Source organism: Hemiscyllium ocellatum, chromosome 21 (assembly GCF_020745735.1).
Source record: "Hemiscyllium ocellatum isolate sHemOce1 chromosome 21, sHemOce1.pat.X.cur, whole genome shotgun sequence".
NCBI classification, from domain to species: domain Eukaryota; kingdom Metazoa; phylum Chordata; class Chondrichthyes; order Orectolobiformes; family Hemiscylliidae; genus Hemiscyllium; species Hemiscyllium ocellatum.
In genome coordinates, this window is record NC_083421.1 from 48,329,103 (window position 1) to 48,350,809 (window position 21,707).

Below are 21,707 nucleotides of genomic sequence, written 5' to 3' on the forward strand. Positions count from 1 at the left end.
AGTACATGGAGAAATTGCAATAAGATATATGAATTAACAACATAAATAGTTAGACATTCGGCTGCAGGATGACTAGAATATCCACAGATATTCAGTATTAGGAAGGGTAGGTAAAAAAGGAAAGGAAGGCTAACGTTGTCAGTAATAATTGAAATCAGCAATGGTGAGAAATAATATCATAGATGCAGAATCGGTCTTGGTGGAACCAAGAATCAACAAGGGGCAGAAAACACTAATGGATGTTGTCTATAGGCCTCCAAACTATAAGGAGCAACTTTAAACAGTAAATTAACAGTGCACGTTACAAAGGGGCTACTGTAATCATTGATGATTTTAATCTATTTGTAGACTGGATTAATCACATTAGCAACAAAACATGATAGATTCTTAGCTCTTAAAATTCTGCATGCGGGATTTTTTTTACTATATCATTAGTTCAAGAGTTTTTTAAGTCAGTATGCTGAAGAACCAATGAGGGATACAGCTATTTTAGATTTGGTATTGTTCAATGAGAAGGAATTAACTAATAATCTTGTACAAAGCCTTTCAGTGAAAAATGACATAATGTAATAGAATTCCTCATTGGGATAGAAAGTTAAAGAAGTCCAATCTAAACCTTGGGTCCTAAATCTAAACAAAGAAAACTATGAAGATGAGGCAAGAGTTGGTTGCAGTAGATTGGTTATTAGATCTAACGAGAGTCAGTTAAGGTTGCTGGAAAAAGTAGCAAGCCTGAGAACTGAGCAGTTTAGGATTCAGCAAATGAGGAACAAGAGATTGATTAAGAGGAGAAAAGTAGTGTGTGACAGTAAATTTGCGGAGCACATAGAAATTGACTGTAAAAGCTTCTAAAAATATGTAAAAAGAAAAAGATTAATGAAGATAAAGGTCGGTCCCACACAGTCTGAAATGGCAGAATTGCTAATGGGAGATCAAGGAAATAGTAGAACAATTAAGCATTTACTTTTACAGAAGACACAAATAACTTAACAGAAATGTTAGGGAAAGAAGGATCTATTGAGTATAAGGAATTTATGGAAATTATTTTTTTTTTTAAAAAACCTATTGGATAAATCCCCAGGGCTTGATAATTTACATTCCTAAATACTAAAGAAGGTGGGCATAGAGATAGTGAATGTGTTGTTTGCCATGTTCCAAAATTCTCTAGATTCTGGGAATAGTTCCTACAGATTGGAAGGGGACAGAAGTAACTCCACTATTTTTAATTTAAAAAAAGGGAGAAAATTGGAGTTATAGACCATAACTCAGTATTATGTAAAATGATAGAAGTATTATAAAGGATGTGATAACAAGACATTTTAAAGTATCAACAGAATTAGCCAAAGTCAGCATGGACTTAGGAAAGGGAAATCATGTTTGACAAGACTGTTGGAGTTTTTTGAGGATATAACTTGTAGAATAGATAGGGTGATGTGGTGTATTGGATTTTCAGAAAACTGTAAAAGTTCCACGTCAGAGGCTAGTGGGCAAAAATAAAGCACATGGGAATAATTAACAGAGATGGAATGAGAATTGATTAGCGAATAGAAACAGGAATGAATGGGTATTTTTCATGGAGAATGGTTCTAATGGAGTACTACAGGTATCTGCTTGGGAACCAACTATTCTGTGTGTGTGTGTGTATGTACACACACACAATTTACATTTTGAGGGAAACGAATGTAATATTTCCAAATTTGCTTATGACACTAAGAGAAATGGTGATTGGTGAGGTGGAAGTAAAGAGGCTTTGAAACAATTTAGAGAAATTGACAGTGGCCAAATACATGACAGATATTGTATAATGCGGATAAGTGTGAAGTAATCCATTTATATAGGAAAAACAGAATATCTGTATTATTTAATATATTGGGAAATGTTGATATACAAAAGGACTAATGATCATTGAAAGCAAATATTCAGGTGTAGCAAGCAGTAAAGAGGGCAAAAGGTATTTTGCGCTTCATTGCAAGATGATTTGAGTACAGAAGGGTGTGTTATTGAGCTGCACAGGGCCTTAGTGAAGCTACACCTGAGTAATGTGTGCAGTTTTGGTCTTACAAAAGAAAAATATGTACTTGCCATTCAGAGAGTGGCAAATGTTCACCAGACTGATTACTGGAATGGAGAAAGTGAGGACTGCATCGAGGAGTGTGATACTGGAAAAGCATAACCGGTCAGGCAGCATCCGAGGATCAGGAGAATTGACATTTCGAGCGTAAGCCCTTCATCAGGAATAAGGCTTGTAGCCCAAGGGGGATGAGAGATAAATGGGGGGGGGGGGGGGGGGGGGGGATCCGGAGGGGGATGGTAGCTGGGAATGTGATAGATAGATGAAGGTGGGGGTGAAGGTCAGAAAGGAGGGTAGAGCAGATAAGTGGGAAGGAAGGTGGACAGGTAGGACAGTTTAAGAGGGCAGTGTCCAGTTGGAAGGATGTATTTGGGATAAGGTAGGGGGAGGAGAAATGAGGAAACTGGTGAGGTCCACATTGATCCCATGTGGTTGGAGGGTCCAAACGCGGAAGATAAGGGTCGGATGTGGAATGATCCTTTAGAGCCTTAGACAGAGATCGGTGTGGGTGCAGGTTTTGCCCTTCTTGCGGTGGCAGGGGAAGATGCCGAGAAGTGCAAAAACCTGCGCCAATTCCCCCCCCCCCCCCACCCACCTACTAACTTCTGTCCTACCTGTCCATGTTTTTTCCCACCTATCCATCCCATCCTCCTCTCCGACTTATCATCTTCACCCCCACCTTCATCTACCTATCGCATATCCAACTACCTTACCCCCTCCCCCTCCAGTCCCACCCCCTTCCATTTATCTCTCTGCCCCCTCATGCCACAAGCCTTATTCCTGATGAAGGGCTTATGCTCGAAATGTCGATTCTCCTGATGCTTGGATGCTGCCTGACCGGCTGTGCTTTTCCAGCACCACACTCTTCAACAATGATTCCTGGGATGTCAAGATTGACATATTAGAAGCGAATCGGTCAACTAGGTCTACATTCACTGGAGTTTCAAAGATGTAAGGGAGATCTCATTTGAAATCTAAAAAAGTTATAACAGAACTAGACAAACTGGGCTTTGATTGAGTGTCTAGAACAAGAGTTCATGGTCTCAAGATACAGGTCAGACCATTTAGGATTGAGATCAGGAGAAATTTGTTTTCTCACCGCAAGAAGGGCAAAACCTGCACCCACACCGATCTCTGTCTAAGGCTCTAAAGGATCATTCCACATCCGACCCTTATCTTCCGCGTTTGGACCCTCCAACCACATGGGATCAATGTGGACCTCACCAGTTTCCTCATTTCTCCTCCCCCTACCTTATCCCAAATACATCCTTCCAACTGGACACTGCCCTCTTAAACTGTCCTACCTGTCCACCTTCCTTCCCACTTATCTGCTCTACCCTCCTTTCTGACCTTCACCCCCACCTTCATCTATCTATCACATTCCCAGCTACCATCCCCCTCCGGATGGACCCTTAGAATTCTGTGCTACGTAACGTGGTGATCAAATCACTGAGGATCATGAGTATGGGGAGAAAAGGAGACTATGACATTGAGACAAAGGTTCAGTCATGTTCATTTTAAATGGTAGAGCAAGTTGAATGGGCCTCACGATCTCCTTTTGCTCTTAGTTTCTGGGTTTCCAAATGGAAAAGACTTCAAACAGCTCTAGCAACTCAAAACTGAGCATCCATGAATCACGGTCAACACAACAGCAGAATTGTATTCAACCATAATTAGTAAACTCATGGCCTAGCATATCCCCATCTCTACCATTACCATTGTGTCAGTAAATCAACATTGGTTTGCTGAAGAATGCAGGAGGGCTTGCCAGGAGCAGCACCATGCATACTTAAATATGAGGTGTCAATCTAGTGAAGCTACAACACAGTTGTACTCATACCACACAGTGGAAGCAGCATGCAATAGACAGGACGAAGTGATCCTGCAACCAACAGATCAGATTGAAGATCAGTGATTCTGCACATCCAGTTGTGAATGATGAATGACAATTAAAACAGCTCACAGGAAGTGTAGAATTCACAAATATCCACTGGGAGGAACCCAGTATACCAGTACAAAATACAAGGTTGAAGTATTTACATTTATCTTCAGTCTGATGTGCCAAGTGGATGATCTATTCTTGGTCTCTTCCTGGTCCCAGGATAACAGATGCCATTTTTAACCAATTCAGTTCACCCCACAGGGTATCAATAAACAGCTAAAGACACTGAATCTCGTAAAAGTTATGGGCCCTTACAAATTTAGACTTATAGTCCAGTATTAGCCATGTCTAAAAGCCAGCTGTTCCTGAAAATAATGTCATCTACCTGACATTGTGGAAAATTGCACAGGTATGTCTGTGCAGGAAGAGCAGGACAAATCCAACCTATCTAAATACTGCCCCTTCAGTCGACATTCAATCATCGACAAGTGATAGAAGCGGTTACTGACAGTGCTATTAAATAGCACTTATTCGCTGATGTTTAGTTTGGATTCTGCCAATGCATTTTGGCTTTGACGTAATTAGAACTTTGTTCCAAACGTGGATGAAAAAGCTGTACTCCAGAGGTGAGGTGGAAGTGACTGTTTTGTCATTGAGGCAGCATTTTAACCACATGGCATGAAGGAGTGCTAGCAAAACTGGAATCAGTGAGAACATTGAGAGTGCAAGGGAGAAAGTAACTGGGTTTTGAAAAGCATTATTAAAATATTCTTTACAGGCATCGTATTCATATTGTAAGTTTATTTTAATACTGTGGGTGGAAGAAAGATATATATTTATAATCCATTTGAAATGGTTTTCTTCAACCAAAAATGTTAGAAAACTACTGCTGATAGATGTATTTATTGTACAAAAGTAATTCCACACTAATGTATAGGAATAAGTGGAGACAAGGTTTAACATTTATCATTTCCAAGGTGAATAATTCTGACTCTTTATACATAAAATACCACATTTCTTGCTCTATTGAGTATGAAGCACTTGAATGAAATAAAATATGCCTGCATGAAATACTTATACCTTCAATAATTTTTATATCAAAGAGTAACAGCGTTAAATGTGGCAAGTGATTTTTTAAATATAATGTTGATTTGGAAGGGGGTTTTATCTATTCAGTGTTGGGTCGGAAAGTTGGAAATATTAATTTTTTGCAAAGTTCTGTCTGTCACAAAGTTGTTTATTTATGAAAACTAAATTCAAGTAAAACACTAATAAAACAAACTTGAGATGAAATATTGGAAAGAATTAGATGCCTGTCAATACAAGATATAGTAGTGTAAAACCATGGAAATATCAACTGAGATTAATCTATCATGTTATTTAATACTTTGTCAAAACTATCATAACGTAAAGTTATGAATCCCAGGAGTAACACCTGATATTAGGATGAATATGGTTACACACCACATAGAGAAACAGTCCACACAAGTGTAACTGGGCTTATGGCCAGAACAAAAAATGTAAATGTAGCTTTTGAGAATCATGGAAATTTACACTGCTCCAGTTTCATTTGCAGCTTTTAATCTGAAGACCATACCGTACTTTTTTACTTGATATTGAAAGTAAAAAGCCTGCCATTATATATGCCATCTCTCAAATGAAGCTTTTTACACTCTTATTCAAAAAGGGTAACAGGGATAACCTCTGCAAACCAGTCACTTTACCTTCGGTGATGGGGCAACTTGTAGAAGCATTTGTTAGGGATAGGACTAATACTCAAAAGGCAAAATATCAGTTAATTCAGAAATGCCAGCATGGGTTCTTTTCATGGTGTTTCAATATTTGCTTGGTACAATATAGTGCCACACTTGTGAAAAAAGTTACGGCTGATGCAATGAAAGGGATACTAACAATGTGGATACAAAATTGGATGACGGATAAGAAAGATAGGACTTCCCCAGGGATCAGTAGTGGGACCCTTTATTTTTCTGATTTGATATAGTATTGATATAGGTGTGCAGGAATCAATTGCAAAATTTGCAAATCACACCAAACTTGGAAGCATTGTAAACTGAAAGGACATTAAGTTGGCAGAGTGGGTAGTTAGGTGACAGGTTAAGTTCAATGTGGGAAAGTTGAGATGATAAATTTTAGTACAGAAAATATTTAAAATACAAAGTAGCATGTTATTCTATGTGGTATGCAGAAGTAGAGAGGCCTGGGTGTGTAGTTTATTAAAAGTAGCAAGATAAGTGGAGAGAGCAGTTAATCAAGCATACAGGTAAAAACAATGACTGCAGATGCTGGAATCCAGATTCTGGATTAGTGGTGCTGGAAGAGCACAGCAGTTCAGGCAGCATCCGAGGATCAGTAGTGTACAGGATTCTAGGCTTCATTCATAGGGGCATCATACAAAAGTAGGGATTTTATGTTAAAATTCTGTGGGACATTAGTTAGACTTCAGCTGGAGAGTTCTGTATAGTTTTGGGTGCTACATTTGAGTAAGGATGTGAACACATTGGAGAGAGTGCAGATGAGGTTTACAAGCATGGTTATAGAGATGAAGCATTTCAGTTATGAGGATAGATTGGAAAGGTTAAAACTCTTCCTTAGAAAAGAGAAGGCTAAGAGGTCTGCTAGCAGTAATCAAAATCACAAGGGGTCGAGAGAGAGCAAGTAGGGAAAATCTGTTTCCATTGCTAAGTGGATCAAGAACCAGACTACGTAGGTTTAAAGTGCTTTGCAAAAGGAGCAAATGTGAAGTGAGGAAAAAATATTCAGACAGCAAATGGTTGGTGTCAGAAATGCCTGGAAGTTGTTCAAGGAGGGCATTAGGTAATCATTTAAATATAGATAGTTCTCCTATAACATGCACTTATTAAACGCAATTTGGTTGTAATGTGATTGGTGAATTGCAGACATTTCTTTATAAAATGAACTCCAGTTCATTGTTACGTGATTCCATTCCTGGCACTAGCTGAACAGCAAAACCCAGCCACAGGATCTTTTGTCTGCAAAATTCAAATTCAGTGTGTACTGCTAAAAGAGGAATGCAACCAGCTTTGTAACTCTTGAAACTTGGTTTGAAACTGGGAATTGTAGTCTACGTTTGGAAAGAACTTTATTTCAAACTGGGGGAGAATATCGAGGACGACTTGACATCTGTGTCAGCATCACATAGTGCGCGAGCTGACTGACTTTCTGGGAAGAGCTTCATGAAAGGTACAGTGCTGTATTCAGTGATTTGAGTGTTAAATGTACTGTATTATTTCATTAAAACATATGATTTCAAGATATGTTTAGACTGTGCAATTGTTTGTATTAGATTAACTACTATTGTTGTTCCAATTTTTACTGATATTTTTGGTGGTTCGCCGCAACCCTGTTTATCCCAAGGGACCCATTATTTATATTGTGCGATTTTCTATAACATGGTGTTGCACTGGAACACAACTACCTCATTATAGGGGAACTACCTGTAGTAACAACACGAAGTATTACGTAAAAGGGTAGAAGATTAGCATAAAGTCAAAATGGGCAATTCTGTTGACTACATAAGTGGGCCAGATCAGAAACATCAATTAAGTATATGGTTGGTATTATTTTTCAAGACTGAAATACAGTTTTTTTTAGTTTAATATTTAAACCAGAATAGGTTTGTTTTCTCTCTTGTTGAATGTGCATAGTTGACTCTTGATGTCTGTATCATCTATAAGCTCTCCAATCCATGTCCCTTTTAAAAGCAGTGTTGATTCTTTAGGCCACTGACATCTATAGAAGCAAAGCTCCCCAAAGAAAATATCAATTGGGTGCAAATGGCAACAAACGTTGGAAAGAAAGGAGCTGGCATGTCAACTGAATACAGTATTTTTACTCACACTGAAAGGGATTGAAGTTGGTTTTTGGCTGAGGGTAAAAAGTGATGTGGTGCCATGCAACTTTGATTACTTTGGCAGCAAATCAGACCAGGAGCTCGGACACCATTGGGTGTGAGGGTTTAGGATAGGTGATGATGGTGGGATTGTTGCAGGTGAAAGAATTTGAAGTAGTTCAAAATAAAATCAGACTAAAGATTGTTTTTCACACTTGAATGTCCAGAAGAGCTATTTCTGCTTCTGTGTGGAGCCTTTCCTGATCTGGGTCCTGTGACATTTCATAGTCTTATTTGGTCATGGGGAAATTCTTCTTAATCAAATTGACACCTAGGCTGAATTGTGTGATGAGGTTACAGATCAATTGTTACAGACCAATTGTAATCTTGAGGTGAAGCAGAACTTACAGGAATTGTAATAGGAGTACATCGCATGTACTGAATTTGAAACTGAAAATTAATTAGATTGCCTGGACAGAATTCAGTCACCAGTTTAAATTCTGAAATGTTAAAAATCCCTTTTATATTTCTGTTCTAAATTCCTATGTACACACTTTCTAGTGAAAATTGCTGTTGTGAACTGGCCACATTCTAATTAGGCATGGAAAGCCAGGCAGGTAGGTGTAATAGAGAGGTGGAGCTGAACTTAATGAAATGGCAAGAATGACCCTCCCCTCCCAACTCACCCCATACTTCAATGATTTATCAATTGTAGCCTCTATTAAAACACTCTGTATTGCAGCCTTTAAAATTACTGAAATTATAAATTTAAGTGGAACGCCCAGTTTGAAAAGCTTTTATAAACATTTCAAAATTTACTCTACACGTTGGGAAATATTGTCTTCTGGGTTTGTATTCTGACCTTAAACTAACTTCTGTATTTGTTTCAAACAAATCACATTCCACTAATGATTTCCCTGACTCTTTGGAGCCAAGAAATTTGCATAGTGCCAATAAAACCATTTTTACCACTGATAAGGCATATTGTATACTTTATTCTTCACCACTGTACAAGGATGTTTTTATCTTGTCCCTTATTTAAAATTACATGTTGCCTCATCTCCCTTTGCCAAGATGAGGTAAAATAACAACTAGCAGCATTAACATAAACCTAATGTCATTTTTCTCTCTACGTTGTTTTTGATGAAAGTGCCATGAATTTTGTAATTTCATTACTGCGACGATGAAAGTTCAGTCTCCGATCCTTTGGATCTGTATCAATCTATTAGAGAAGTTGACAATTTTAAGGATTATACAAAGTATTAAAAGACTTGTAAATTTTGTACATTTAAAGAGAAAATTATGTGAAACTAAACTGAATATATATTTGTAGCCTTATTTTATTATTAAAGCACATATTGCATCTTTATCTTGACCAAAAGCCATAATATCTTAAAGACTTCTCAAAAGAAATACGAATGAGGAATAAGATCCAGAAATAAACCTTTTGGCCCTCTGTTTCATATCAGAGTATCCAAACATTAAATTATCCCAACAAGATTGCTTTTAGAACCATATCTGTATCTGTGCTTTTTACCACTTTGAGCCTGACTACTAGTTTAATATTTAAGATTTTTGTTTTTAGTACAATTTTGTACAATTCTTAAAGTTTCTCAGCTGCTTTCCATCCAGGGTGGAAAAAAACACACTTTGATTTTCACCCTGCTAAATTAAACCGGGTGCTTCGGCTCCTTTATGAGACTCTTAGTACATTCAAAGCTAGCATTTATTATCCACTCCAATTGCTCTTTGGAAAGTGGTGATAAGCCACTTTCTTACATTGATGTAGTCTTTCTGGGGGGTTACACTTAAATTACACAGGGCATTCAGACTACATCTGGAATATTGTACACAGTATTGGTCATGCTATTTAAGGAAGGATGTAAATGCATTGGAGGCAGTTCAGAGAAGGTTAATTTGACTAATAGAAGTGGAATGAATTGTAGGGAAATGTTAGGCTAGGCTTGTTTTCACTGGAGTTTAGAAGAGGAAGAGATGATTGAAACATATAGGTCCTGAGGAGCCTTGACAGTGTAGGTGTGAAGAGGATGTTCCCTCTTGTGTGAAAATCTAGAACAGCAGATGAGATGTTTTCTGTTAGAAGATCATGGTCTTTGGAACTGGAAAGATGGTGAAAGCAGAGACTTTGAATATTTTTAAGGCAGAAGTAGATAGATTCTTAAATAAGGAGACAAAAGGTTATTTGGAATCGGCAGAAATACAAATTTGAGGATACAATTAAATCAGCCATGATCTTATTGAAGAGTGGTGCAGGCTTGAGAGATGATTTGTCTACTCCTCATTTGTATGTTTGTATGTCTGATAAAGGTGTTCCCAGAGTACAGGCGGTTGGGAGTTTGGGGATTTTGCTCCAGTTTTAATGAAAGAATGGGGATAAATGTCCAAGTCAGGATAGTATGACACTTGGAGGTGATGGTTTTTCCATTTGCATGTTGGCCTGGTTCTTCCAATTGATAGAGGTCACAAGTTTGCAAACTCCTGTAGAAGAAACCTCAGCATGTTGCTGCAGTGTATTTTGTGGATGGTACACACTGTAGCTACGTTGCATGAATGGTAGAGGTAATGAATGCTTCAGGAGGTAGGTAGTGTATCAATCAAATAGGCCACTATGTCTCACATGATATCAAGAATCTTAAGTGCTGTTAGGGCCACAGTCATCCAAGCAAATGGAGAATACTCCATCTTACTCTTGACTTGTGCCTTGTAAGTGATGGAAAGGCTTTGGAAAGTCAGGAGGTAACTCCTCACTGCAGAAGACTTGGCCACCCCCCTTGCTCCTATAGCTGTAGGAGTTTGAATATTTCACCTAGTTAAGTTTCTGATCACTGGCGATATTGAGTTTTTTTTAGGGATTTGATGATCATACTACATTGAATGTCAAGTGGTAGTGGTTATATTCTCTCCTTTTAAAGGTGATTATTACCTGGCATTTTTGTGGCATGATTTTTATTTGCTAAATATCAGCCCAAGTTTGAATTTTGTCCAGATCTTGATGCATTTAGATGCAGACTCCTTCAATACCTAAGGAATTGCACACTGAGCTTAACAGATTGAGCCTAGAATATTACTACAAGACATACTTGCAACAATGTCTTGGGACTAAGATAATTGAACTCCAACAAACTCCATCTTTCCATCCTGTGAAGTACAACCTACCAGTGAAGAGTTTTCCCCAGAATGCATTGACCATAGTTTTACTGCGGGTCCTTGCTGCCATGCTCAACCAAATGCTGTTGCTATCAAAGACTCATATGTTTCATTGAGTTTTTTTAAATCCGTATTTGGACTATATTTATGATATAATTTAGGGCTAAGTTTTCCAGGCATGGCCCAAACTTGCATTGGTGATGGGGTTATTGATGGTGCTTAATAATACTGTTGTTAAGACCTTCCATCGTTTTGCCAATGATATGTGAGTAATCGACAAGTAATTAATTGCTTTTGTGGATGGGATAAGCCTGGGCAATATTCCACTTTGTTGGGTTCTAATGAAATATGTCAGCTCGCAAAGCTGCTGTTTCAGAGCAATGATAATCAGTAATAAATATCAAATAATGTTGGGCCTATTACCTTCGTAATGGCTTCACATGTTTCTAGATATCCCAAGGAGTGAATCCCAAATTAGCTGAAGATCTGTGATAGTGCAAGTGTTTTTTTTTTGGAAACACCTACTGGGGACATTTGGCTGAAGATAGTGGTGAATGGTTCCACTTTGCCTTTTGCTTAGATATACTGGGCTCTGATATTGTTGAGGAAAAGGAATGCTCATGGAAACTCCAATTCCTAATAACAGTTTAATTGCTCACCACTGTTTTCAATTGGATGTCAAAGAATAGTGAAGTTTTGATATGTGTTTGTTGTGGCATTGCTTAGATCTGTCAGGGGAGCAGGAGAATAAGCCTTTCATCAGGAAGGAGTCTTGTGGGCTGGTGGGCTGAGAGATAATTGGGAGAGGGATGTGGTTTGGGGGGGGGGGGAGGTAGCTAAGAATGTAACAGGTAGATGAAGGTGAGGGAGAAGGTGATAGATTGGAGAGGAGGGTGGAGCGGATAGATGGGAAAGACGATGGACAGGTCAAGAAGGCAGCGATGATTTGGAGGCTTGGGAATGGAGAAAATTGGGGGGAGGGGAAATGAGGAAACTGGTGAAATCCATATTAATCCAGTGTGCTTGTAGGGTCCCAAGGTGGAGGATGAGGCATTCTTCCTCCAGGCGAGGAAGACGAACTTTAGTACAGCAGTCTTCCAACTCAGCTACAACTGGTGTTAAGATGTACAGCTTCCCACATGAGAGAAAGTGAAGCAGTGTCCATAGCAGACACAACAGATTATATAATAAGCAAGTGTTCAGGAGCAATGTATCTATAATTAGAATGGAAAGTGGAGAGACGAGAGGCATTTTGGAGGTGGTATTGCAATAAATGGTAACAATAATTATGTTTTCAATACTTAAAATTGTTTTCAACTGTGCCAAGTGTTTTATGTGAAATTAGTCAACAAATTAATGTTAACATAAAACTGATGTTTGAATAAATTATTTTGTGAAGTAATAGCTTTAACATTTTGCTTGGAACAGAGTAACTAATGTATGACCAACATACTGTATTGTTTTTCACCTGACATGGCTTTCAGAAATGCAAGAAATCATGGTTAAGAACGTTCTCTGGAACACAAGAACTATATCTTGGGTTAGTATAATTGATAACAACTTTTGATAAATGTAATATGATTAGTAACTTGTGAATGTTTTGATTTATTTTAATTTCAGTAATGTACGAAGTGGTTTTAACTGAATATATTACAGTAAATGTTAATTTTTATCAGTAATTTACTCTTAGTCGGGAAAGGGCTTTTACCTAAAATGTCGATTCTCCTGCTCCTCTGATGCTGCCTGACCTGCTGTGCTTTTTCAGCAACACACTCTCAACTATTATCATTATTGCCAAGGCAAGCATTTATTGCCCATTTCTAATTACTCATGAGAAGCTGCTGAAGAGCTACATAGAACATAGAAAAATACAGTGCAGTACAGGCCCTTCGGCCCTCAATGTTGCGCCGACCGAATCCTACCTAACCTACACTAGCCCAATAACTTCCAAATGCCTATCCAATGCCCGCTTAAATGACCATAAAGAGGGAGAGTTCACCACTGCTACTGGCAGGGCATTCCATGAACTCACAACCCGCTGTGTAAAGAATCTACCCCTAACATCTGTCCTATACCTTCCACCCCTTAATTTAAAGCTGTGTCCCCTTGTAACAGCTGACTCCATTAGCGGTAAAAGGTTCTCAGTGTCTACCCTATCTAAACCCCTAATCATCTTGTACACCTCTATCAAATCTCCCCTAAACCTTCTTTTCTCCAATGAGAACAGCGACAAGTGCCTCAGTCTTTCCTCATACGATTTTCCTACCATACCAGGCAACATCCTGGTAAACCTCCTCTGCACTCGTTCCAATGCCTCCACATCCTTCCTATAGTATGGCGACCAAAACTGCACACAATACTCCAGATGAGGCCGCACCAGAGTCTTATACAGCTAACTTCTTAAATCATGGCACTTTACATAATAAAGTCAGGCAGTCAGTGATGTAAGGAAGGGGATTTCAGATTTCTAACCCAGCAGCATTTTAAAGAGAGACAGTATAGATTCCAGAAAGAATGCTGTTCGACTTGGAAATAACTTTTAGCTAATTCCATTCCCAAATGCTTGATACCTTTGTTATTCTTGGTGATGGTTCTTCTGAAATCTGAAGCACAAAAGGACTTGAGTCCTAGTTCAGGATTCTTTTCAAGTTAACATGCAGGCTTAATTAGCAGTTGCAATGTTAGCGATGTTATGCAAAGGCGATGTTAGCCTTTCAAGAGGGCTACAAATACAAGAGCAGAGATCCACTGCTGAGGCTGCATAATGCTCCGGTCAGACCACAATTTGAATATTGTCAGCAGTTTGGGGCCCCATAATCTAAGGAAGGATGTGCTACTGTTGGAAAGGGTCCAGAGGACCCTTACAAGAATGATCCTGGGAGTGAAGGGCTTGTCACATGAGGTGTGATTGAGGATTCTGGGTCCGTTTTTGGATCTATAAGGATGAAAGGGATCTGATTGAAACTTACAGAATGGATAGAGTAGATGTGGAGAAGATGTTTCCACTAGTAGGAGAGTGAAGAGATGACCATTTAGAACTGAGATGAGGAGGAATTTCTTCAGTGAAATGGTGGTGAATCCTCGGAGTCCAGAACTATATGGCATAGGTTTAGGGTGAGAGGGGAAAGATATAAAAGGGACCTAAGGGGCAACTTTTTCACATGAGGGTGGTACGGGTATGGAATGACCTGACAGAGGAAGTGGTGAAGGCTGGTACAATTGCAACATTTAAGAGTCATTTGGATGGGTATATTAATAGGAAGGGTTTGGAGGGATATGGGCCGGGTGCTGGCAGGTGGGACTGGATTGGGTTGGGATATCTGGTCGGCATGGACGGGTTGGACCAAAGGGTCTGTTTCCATGCTGTACATCTCTATGACCTCTATGAACTAATTGCCGCCGTAGACTATGGAAGCCAAGTTATTGAGTGTATTTAAGAGAGAGGTTCTTGATTAGTAAGAGGATTAAGAGTTATGGGGTGAAGGCAGGAGAACTGGATTGAGAAACATATCAGCGATTGAATGGTGAAACCTGGGCCGAATGGTCTAATTCTGCTTCTATTTCTTATGGTCTTATGGTATTTTACAGATTTGGCAGCTGTCGAAGAAACCTTATCAAGTCTTTTCGGTGCATAATGTTGATAGTACTGTCTGCAATCGTGTGCCAGTATGAGAAATGAATGTTTAAGGTGATAAAATGGGGTGCCTGTAAGTTTCTGTCCACCCTAACTGGTGATTTGATTTTCAGTGGCTAATTGCATCAAAACCATTTTTCCAGAAACAGTCGAATAACCTACAACATAGTTGTAATACAAAATAACAGATCATTTCAAGGACTGTTTTACAACTCATTAATCTGTTACAGAAACTTGATTACATTCAATCTGGAGTTTTTATACACATTTCTTTGGCCTTGTCTGAAATGCCATCTTATAAGTTTTAAATTTCTTCATTAGTGGACTACTCATTTCAACCAACGTTTTTCTGATAGATTTTTAACAGTTACGTTTCCCCTTTGAATTTGTTTTTCCCCAAAGAAGAAGGTTACCTCAGAGTACAATAAGATCTTGATCAGTTGGACCAATGGCCAAGGAGTGGCAGATGGTGTTTAATTTAAATAAATGTGAGGTGCAGCATTTTGGAAAGGCAAATCAGGGCAGGACATAAGCTTACTGGTAAGGTTTTGGAGAGTGTTGCTGAACAAAGAGATCTTGGAGTGCAGGTCCACAGTTCCTTGAAAGTGGAGTCGCAGGTAGATAGATAGTGAAGAAGACATTTGGTATGCTTTCCTTTTTGATCAGAGCATTGAATAAAGGAAATGGGAGGTCATTTTGCGGCTGTACAAGACATTGGTTAGGCCACTTTTGGAATATTGTGTGCAATTCTGGTCTCCTTCCTATCGGAAAGGTGTTGTGAAACTTGGAAGGGTTCAGAAAAGATTTACAAGGACGTTTTTAGGGTTGGGGATTTGAGCTCCAGGGAGAGGCTGAATAGGTGGGGGCAGTTTTCACTGGAGCATCAGAGGCTGAGGGATGACCTTAAAGAGGTTAAGAAAATCATGACTGGGATGAATAGAACAAGGTCTTTTTGCAGGGGTGGGGGAGTCCAGAACTAGAGGGCATAAATTTAGGGTGAGAGGAGAAAAATTTAAAAGGGACCTAAGGGGCAACTTTTTCAAGCAGAGGGTGTTGCATGTATGAAATGAGCTGCCAGAGGAAGTGGTGGAGGGTGGTACAATTACAACATTTAAAAGGCATCTGGATGGGCATATGAATAGGAAGGGTTTAGAGGGATATGGGCCAAGTTCTGGCAAATGGGACTGGATTTGTTTAGAATATGTGGTAGCCATAGAGAAGTTGGTTTGAAGGATCTGTTTCCGTGCTGTACATTTCTGTGATTCTATGATGTTCATGTCTTTACCAGGGGAGTAGTTATCCAGCCAATCTCCTGTGCTTCTGTTTGTGGCGCTGTATACTTCATCCTTGGTTCCAAAAAATTACGCCAGAGTATTTTTGCTAAATTCTCTAGAAACAAAATAGAAACAATCTTCAGATTCAATAGCGCAAAATAACGTTCACTTAACATGTAAAAATTCTCTACTAATTGAAATGCAAAATAAATAATACAGTACATACGGTCCTCTTCGCTGTCCATTTCTAAATCTTGGACATTAGGTTTCCCCGTTATACAATGAACTGTTGATAAAAAAAATATATTATGCACATTGGGCTAGTATATAATGTACTGATCACATATTATTGATATTATTTAAAGTTGAAAATAAGTTAATGTTCTCTGTCCAACAGAACAACTTTTATATTCCAAGCATCATTTGTGAAACAGCCTGACAAGCTTAAAGTCAGATTTCATGTCCTTTTCAAGAGACTTCTTCCTTGTAGAAGTGATGAAAAGTAAGATATTTCCCCCCACGTCACTATTATGTTGTTGAAAACAATATTTCTTTCTTCACAAGTTTGCTGCATTATATTTTTAGCACTTTAATCTGAATTGTTAATATAAATTTCTTGGTGTATAGATAAGATGCCAGCTGCCATCTTGAAACAATGTGCCACTGGCCAATATGCACCATTCCTACTGTCAATTTGCCTGTCCCATTATTTTTTTTTTGACCATTTGGAAATGATGCCAATAATTTCTGGAAAAGCTAAATGTTTACCGCAAGAAAGATTATTCAAGAGTAGGCAGCATTCATCGAATCAAATACAGACATAGTGGGACTGGCTGTAGCACAGGCTTTCATAGTTATTTGTTCTCATGGACAAAAGTTTGGAAAGCTGTGCACTCCAAACATGTACTTTCTTCAGTAAAAAGGGAGCAATAAGTTGACTTCTATACAGCCAATAATATCTTATAACAATAATTATAGCCCCTAGCCAATAATTGTTCCTCAAGGTAAACCAGTTAGTCAAGAATTTTCTCTCGCCTGTCCCAGCCATAAGAATTTCGATCACTTAGCTGAGAGACTGTATTTTTTTAAACCCTGAAATAGATCCAATTTTTGACAGTTTTCTGAGGAAGACAGATTTTTGTAAGGTGCACATGATAGTGGAGCATAGTTCTAAAGTTCCTGTATTTTGACCTATTATATCTTGAGATTCCTGATGAAGGGCTTTTGCCCGAAACATCAATTTTCGGGCTCCTCGGATGCTGCCTGACCCGATGTGCTTTTCCAGCACCACTAATCTAGACTCTGATTTCTAGCATCAGCAGTCTTCACTTTTACCTATTATACCTTGAGGATCAGTCATGTAATTAATAATTCCAAGTATCCTTTTTGTCACACGTTGGAATTAATATCTAAAATTCATGTTGCTGGAAGAGGTCCTTCTTCCACAGACGGCCTATTTAAGGTTTTGAACATTTAACAACCTTGAATTCAATGTTGATCAGGTAAAAAAGATGGAAAAGAGAGAAGTAAGGCTTTTCCAACTCCAAGCAGAAAGTTTTAATAATACCTTTATAATTTAAGCTTTACCAGCATCAGATTCCTCTTTAATGATAATTGCTATTAATTTACTTAGTTTTGTGAGTGTGTAGTTGCTCTGGAAATGCTACCTATATTTCCCCAAACTTTATACGTATATCTTTCCCAAAATACTGCATTGATTTGATACTTAAGATATATCAATTAAATTTTAACTGTTGATCAATTAGTATCTTGCAAGGAATTTGTAAATAAAGAATAATTGTTTTACCTAGCTACTGGTAGCATTAGCTGAATCATTCTCAGAATAAGGGGTCAACTATTTAGGGCTGAGATGAGGAGAAATCTTCACTGAAACGATTGTGAATCTTTGGAATTCTCTATTCTAAGCAGCTGTGGATGATCAGTCATTGAAATTGGTCTTGAACAAATTCAATGGATTTTTGGGAACTAAGGGAATTAAGGAAAATGGGGATAATGCAAGATGGTGGAGTTCTGATAAAAGATCAGTTATTGAATGACGTAACAATGTTGAAGGTTTGGAGGCCGACATCTCATTCTTATGTTTGTCTAGTATAATTCTTAAAGTAATGGTTGGTTGGAATGTGTTTTTATCCACAAACACTCAACCTCGCATGACTGACCCAGTCTGTATTTTCCAAGTTGTCCCATTATGCATTGTTTGGATGAATAAAAAATCTCTTTGGCATGGCTGTTTGAATGCTTTTTTTAAAAGTTGTGGTTTATTTCTTTGATTTCTTTTTTGCTTTTCATTTGACTGAATAGAAAATCATTCACATCATTTATTCTCCATTTCTACTTTAAAGCCAGTTACGAGTTATTCCATTTAGTTTTGCTTCCTCCATCACAACTTCTTCACAATTTTTGAATGTTGCAAAGGCCTGAACTAAAACCTTTTGACATGTTTGTTCTCTCTACAGTGACAGCTGTGGCTCAGTGGGTAGGATGCTTGCAGCTGGGTCACAGGTTCAAATCCCATTCTGGGACTTGAGCTCTAAACGAAAGCTAACACTCAGTGTTCGGTATTGAAGGAGAGCCTGCACTATCAGAGTTGCTGTCTTTTGTGTACAACATTAAATTGAGGGCTCTCAGTTTGCTCAACTGGATATAAAAGATCCCATGGCACAATTTCAAAAAGCAAGACAATTCTCCCAGATATCCTGACCAATATCTCAATCAACATCATAAAAGGTATATTAGCTGCTCATTACTGGGAGGTACGGTGGCTCAGTGGTAAGCAATGCTGCCTCACAACGCCAGGGACCCAGGTTCAATTCCTGCCTCGGGCAACTGTCTGTGGGAGTTTGCACATTCTCCCCTGTCTGCGTGGGTTTCTTCTGGGTGCTCTGGTTTCCTTTCACAGTCCAAAGATGTGCAGGTTAGGTGAATTAGCCAAGCTAAATTGTCCGTAGTGTTAGGTGCATTAGTCAGGGGTAAATATTAGGGGAATGGGTTGCTCTTCGGAGGTTCGGTGTGGACTTGTTAGGCCCAAGGGCCTGTTTCCACACTGTAGGGAATCTAATCTAATCTACTCCTTTACTACTTGTGACAGTTTACTGTGTGCAAATTAACTGTTGTGCTTTCTAAATTACATTAGTGACAGCAGTTTAAACAGTATTTGATTGGCTGTAAAGTATTTTGAAACATCCATTGGTCATGAAAACCCTAAGCAACTAGACTGATGCAAACCAACCCTGTTGTTTTATTCTATTCATTCAGAGGATGGGGATGATGATGACAAGACCAGCATTTATTGTCCACCACATTGAGAAGATGCTTGGTGAGTAATGTGCTTGAAATAAACAGAATGGTTTGCCAATTCAGGGTTTACTACTTCTATATCAGTGGGCAGATCAGAGTCCCCCACATTGTTAAGTCTGGATTAGTACATGTGCCTGACTCTCTAATGCCAGCAAACTTCTGTTATGAAAGGACCTCAGTAAATCAGGTGGGTTTTAGGACAATGGATGGATACAAGATTACCATTACTAATACTAGCTTTTCTTTTAAGAGTTGTATAATTAATTACATTTAAATTTTCTAGTTATTGTGTTGAGCAAATTCATGTCTCAGATTATTGATTGGGTAACAATCATTATGGTTGAGAGTGTGGTGCTGAAAAAGCACAGCAGGCCAGGCAGCATCCGAGGAGCAGGAGAATCAACATTTTGGACAAAAGCCCTTAGTCAGAATGAGACTTGTAAGCCAAGGGGTGGAGAGATAAATGGGAGGGGGTGGGGCTTGGGTAAGATAGCTGAGAGTGCGATAGGTAGATGAAGTTGGGGGTAATGGTGATAGCTTGGAGAGGAGGGTGGAGCAGGGAAGGAAGATGGACAGGTAGGACAGGTCATGAGAGTGGCGCCAAGTTGGAAGGTTGGATCTGGGATAAGGTGGGGAGAGGGGAAATGAGGAAATCCACATTGATCACATGTGGTTGGAGGGTCCCAAGGCAGAAGATGAGGCATTCTTCCTCCAGGCATCGGGTGGCTAGGGTTTGGCAATGGAGTAGGCCCAGCACTTGCATGTCCTTGGCGGAGTGGTGTTGAAGTATTCAGCCATGGGGTGGTGGGGTTGGTTGGTGTGGGAGTCCTGGAGATATTCTCTGGAGCATTCTGCAAGTAGGCGTCCTGTCTCCCCAATGTAGAGGATACCGCTTTGGGAGCAATGGATACAGTAAATGTGGAAGTGCAGGTAAAACTCTGGATGTGAAAGGCTCCTTTGGGGCCTTGGATGGAGGTGAGGGCATAGGTTTTGCAATTCCTGTGGTGGCAGGCAGGGGAGGGTAGGTTGGTGAGGGGCGTGGACCTGACGAGAGACACGCGGAGGAATAGTCTTTATGGAATGCAGATGGGGAGGGGAGGGAAATATATAACTCTGGTGGAGTCCATTAATAGGTGGTGAAAATGATGGAGGATGATTTGATGTATACAGAAATTGATGGGGTGGGGGTTCTGTCCTTGTTGCGGTTGGAGTTCGAGGGCAGAGGTGGGGGAAATGGATGAGATGCACTTTCTCCTAACAATCATTATGTTCCTTTTTGGTTAACATATTTTCAGTATTTTCTAGTTTAAAATTCCCACTTTTGTGTTCACTACTTTTCACTTGAGTTCCAATTAATGAGATGCTATTGGAATCTGTTTATGGTTCACACAGAGTGTTTCCTATCTGGAGGCTACTAAAACTGGACGCACAGTTTATTCCCGAGTCACAAGTAACTGCGATCACTTACATTTGGAGCGGGGGTTGATATTAAAGGTGGTTTTCAGTTTCAGAGAGCGCAGTTCTTTCCTGATCGACTCACGATCAAATGCCAGTTGATGTACCATATCTTTTGGCGGCTTCTCGGCTGGAGGTTTCGCCATTCTGGTGCTCTGCTCCCCAATGAGGAGACTCTCCCCAAGGCCTGCTCCTGAAGATTGATACACTGTTGCCGGGCAACCAATACAAAGAAACAAACACACGTCGGCGAGTTGTCTGCGAGATTGGATTGTAACCGACAGAAGACACAAACTTTAACTAACAAAAAACGCGTTTTTTAAAAAAAAATGTACGCTACCAGAAATCCTGAGAAATGGAATGAATGCGTGTCTTATCAGTGATGTGGAAGTCGCCTAGTGGAAAAAGAATTGGGAATATTTTTATGACAAACTGCCTCCGGCAGCCAAAATGCTTTTCGAGAAAAGCAAACCGGAATAAATTCGGAAATTCGATTTCCTTTTACTTTTCATGGTATTTGTATTTTACATAATTTTGCATTTTAAGTTTTTGTTTTGCTTTTGTTTCACATTGGACGCTGGGGCGAGTTCAAGCATCCCGTCCTTGTCCGATTCCCTTCTGTGTAATGCTACCTCACTCCCATTCTTGTTCAGAGCTGGCTGGAGTGCGCGCGCTCTCCGTCCAGCTCCTGAAACTACAAGTTAAAAGCTGTCCAAATGTCTCCTTCAGTTAAAACGATTATTTGGCTGAGAATTCTAAATATTGCTGAAACATCTTCGTTTTAATATAAGATTTCCCTGAGCTCAAGAGTTGGTGTCTAATTGACCTGACTAATTATAGTGCTTACCCAGAAAGAAGAGAGCAAGTAGTAGATCATATTTCAGTTCTGGCCATGTTAGATTTTATGACCATAACTGGTTAAGCCAAATAAACAGGATATTCTAGTATAGAACATCTTGTTGTTGCGAAATACTTATTTTTTGATTTGCCATTAACAATGGCATGGGATTTATTAGTTTGTTAAGATAAAAATA

At 39.2% G+C, this 21,707-nt stretch overlaps 1 protein-coding gene across 1 annotated transcript; it reads right to left on the reverse strand.

Annotated features, from left to right (window-relative positions):
* Window positions 1-8,953: 8,953 nt before the first annotated feature.
* Window positions 8,954-20,823, reverse strand: cfap144 (cilia and flagella associated protein 144). Its single transcript, XM_060841218.1, has 4 exons — window positions 20,687-20,823; window positions 16,127-16,186; window positions 15,912-16,015; window positions 8,954-9,046 (listed from the first exon to the last, which is right to left on the reverse strand). The coding sequence occupies exons 1-4, from the start codon at window positions 20,817-20,819 to the stop codon at window positions 8,954-8,956; spliced, it is 390 nt and encodes a 129-aa protein (XP_060697201.1). The 5' UTR covers window positions 20,820-20,823.
* Between the last annotated feature and the right edge of the window lie 884 nt (window positions 20,824-21,707).

Bases quoted from the DNA above. Each gene is read 5' to 3' on its own strand.
- cfap144 (XM_060841218.1), bottom strand. From the start codon at position 20,819: ATGGCGAAACCTCCAGCCGAGAAGCCGCCAAAAGATATGGTACATCAA. The intron at 16,187-20,686 runs GTAAGTGATCGC...TTTTATCAACAG, and splicing joins TATCAACCCCCGCTCCAAAT to TTCATTGTATAACGGGGAAA. The intron at 16,016-16,126 runs GTATGTACTGTA...TTTTGTTTCTAG, and splicing joins AATGGACAGCGAAGAGGACC to AGAATTTAGCAAAAATACTC.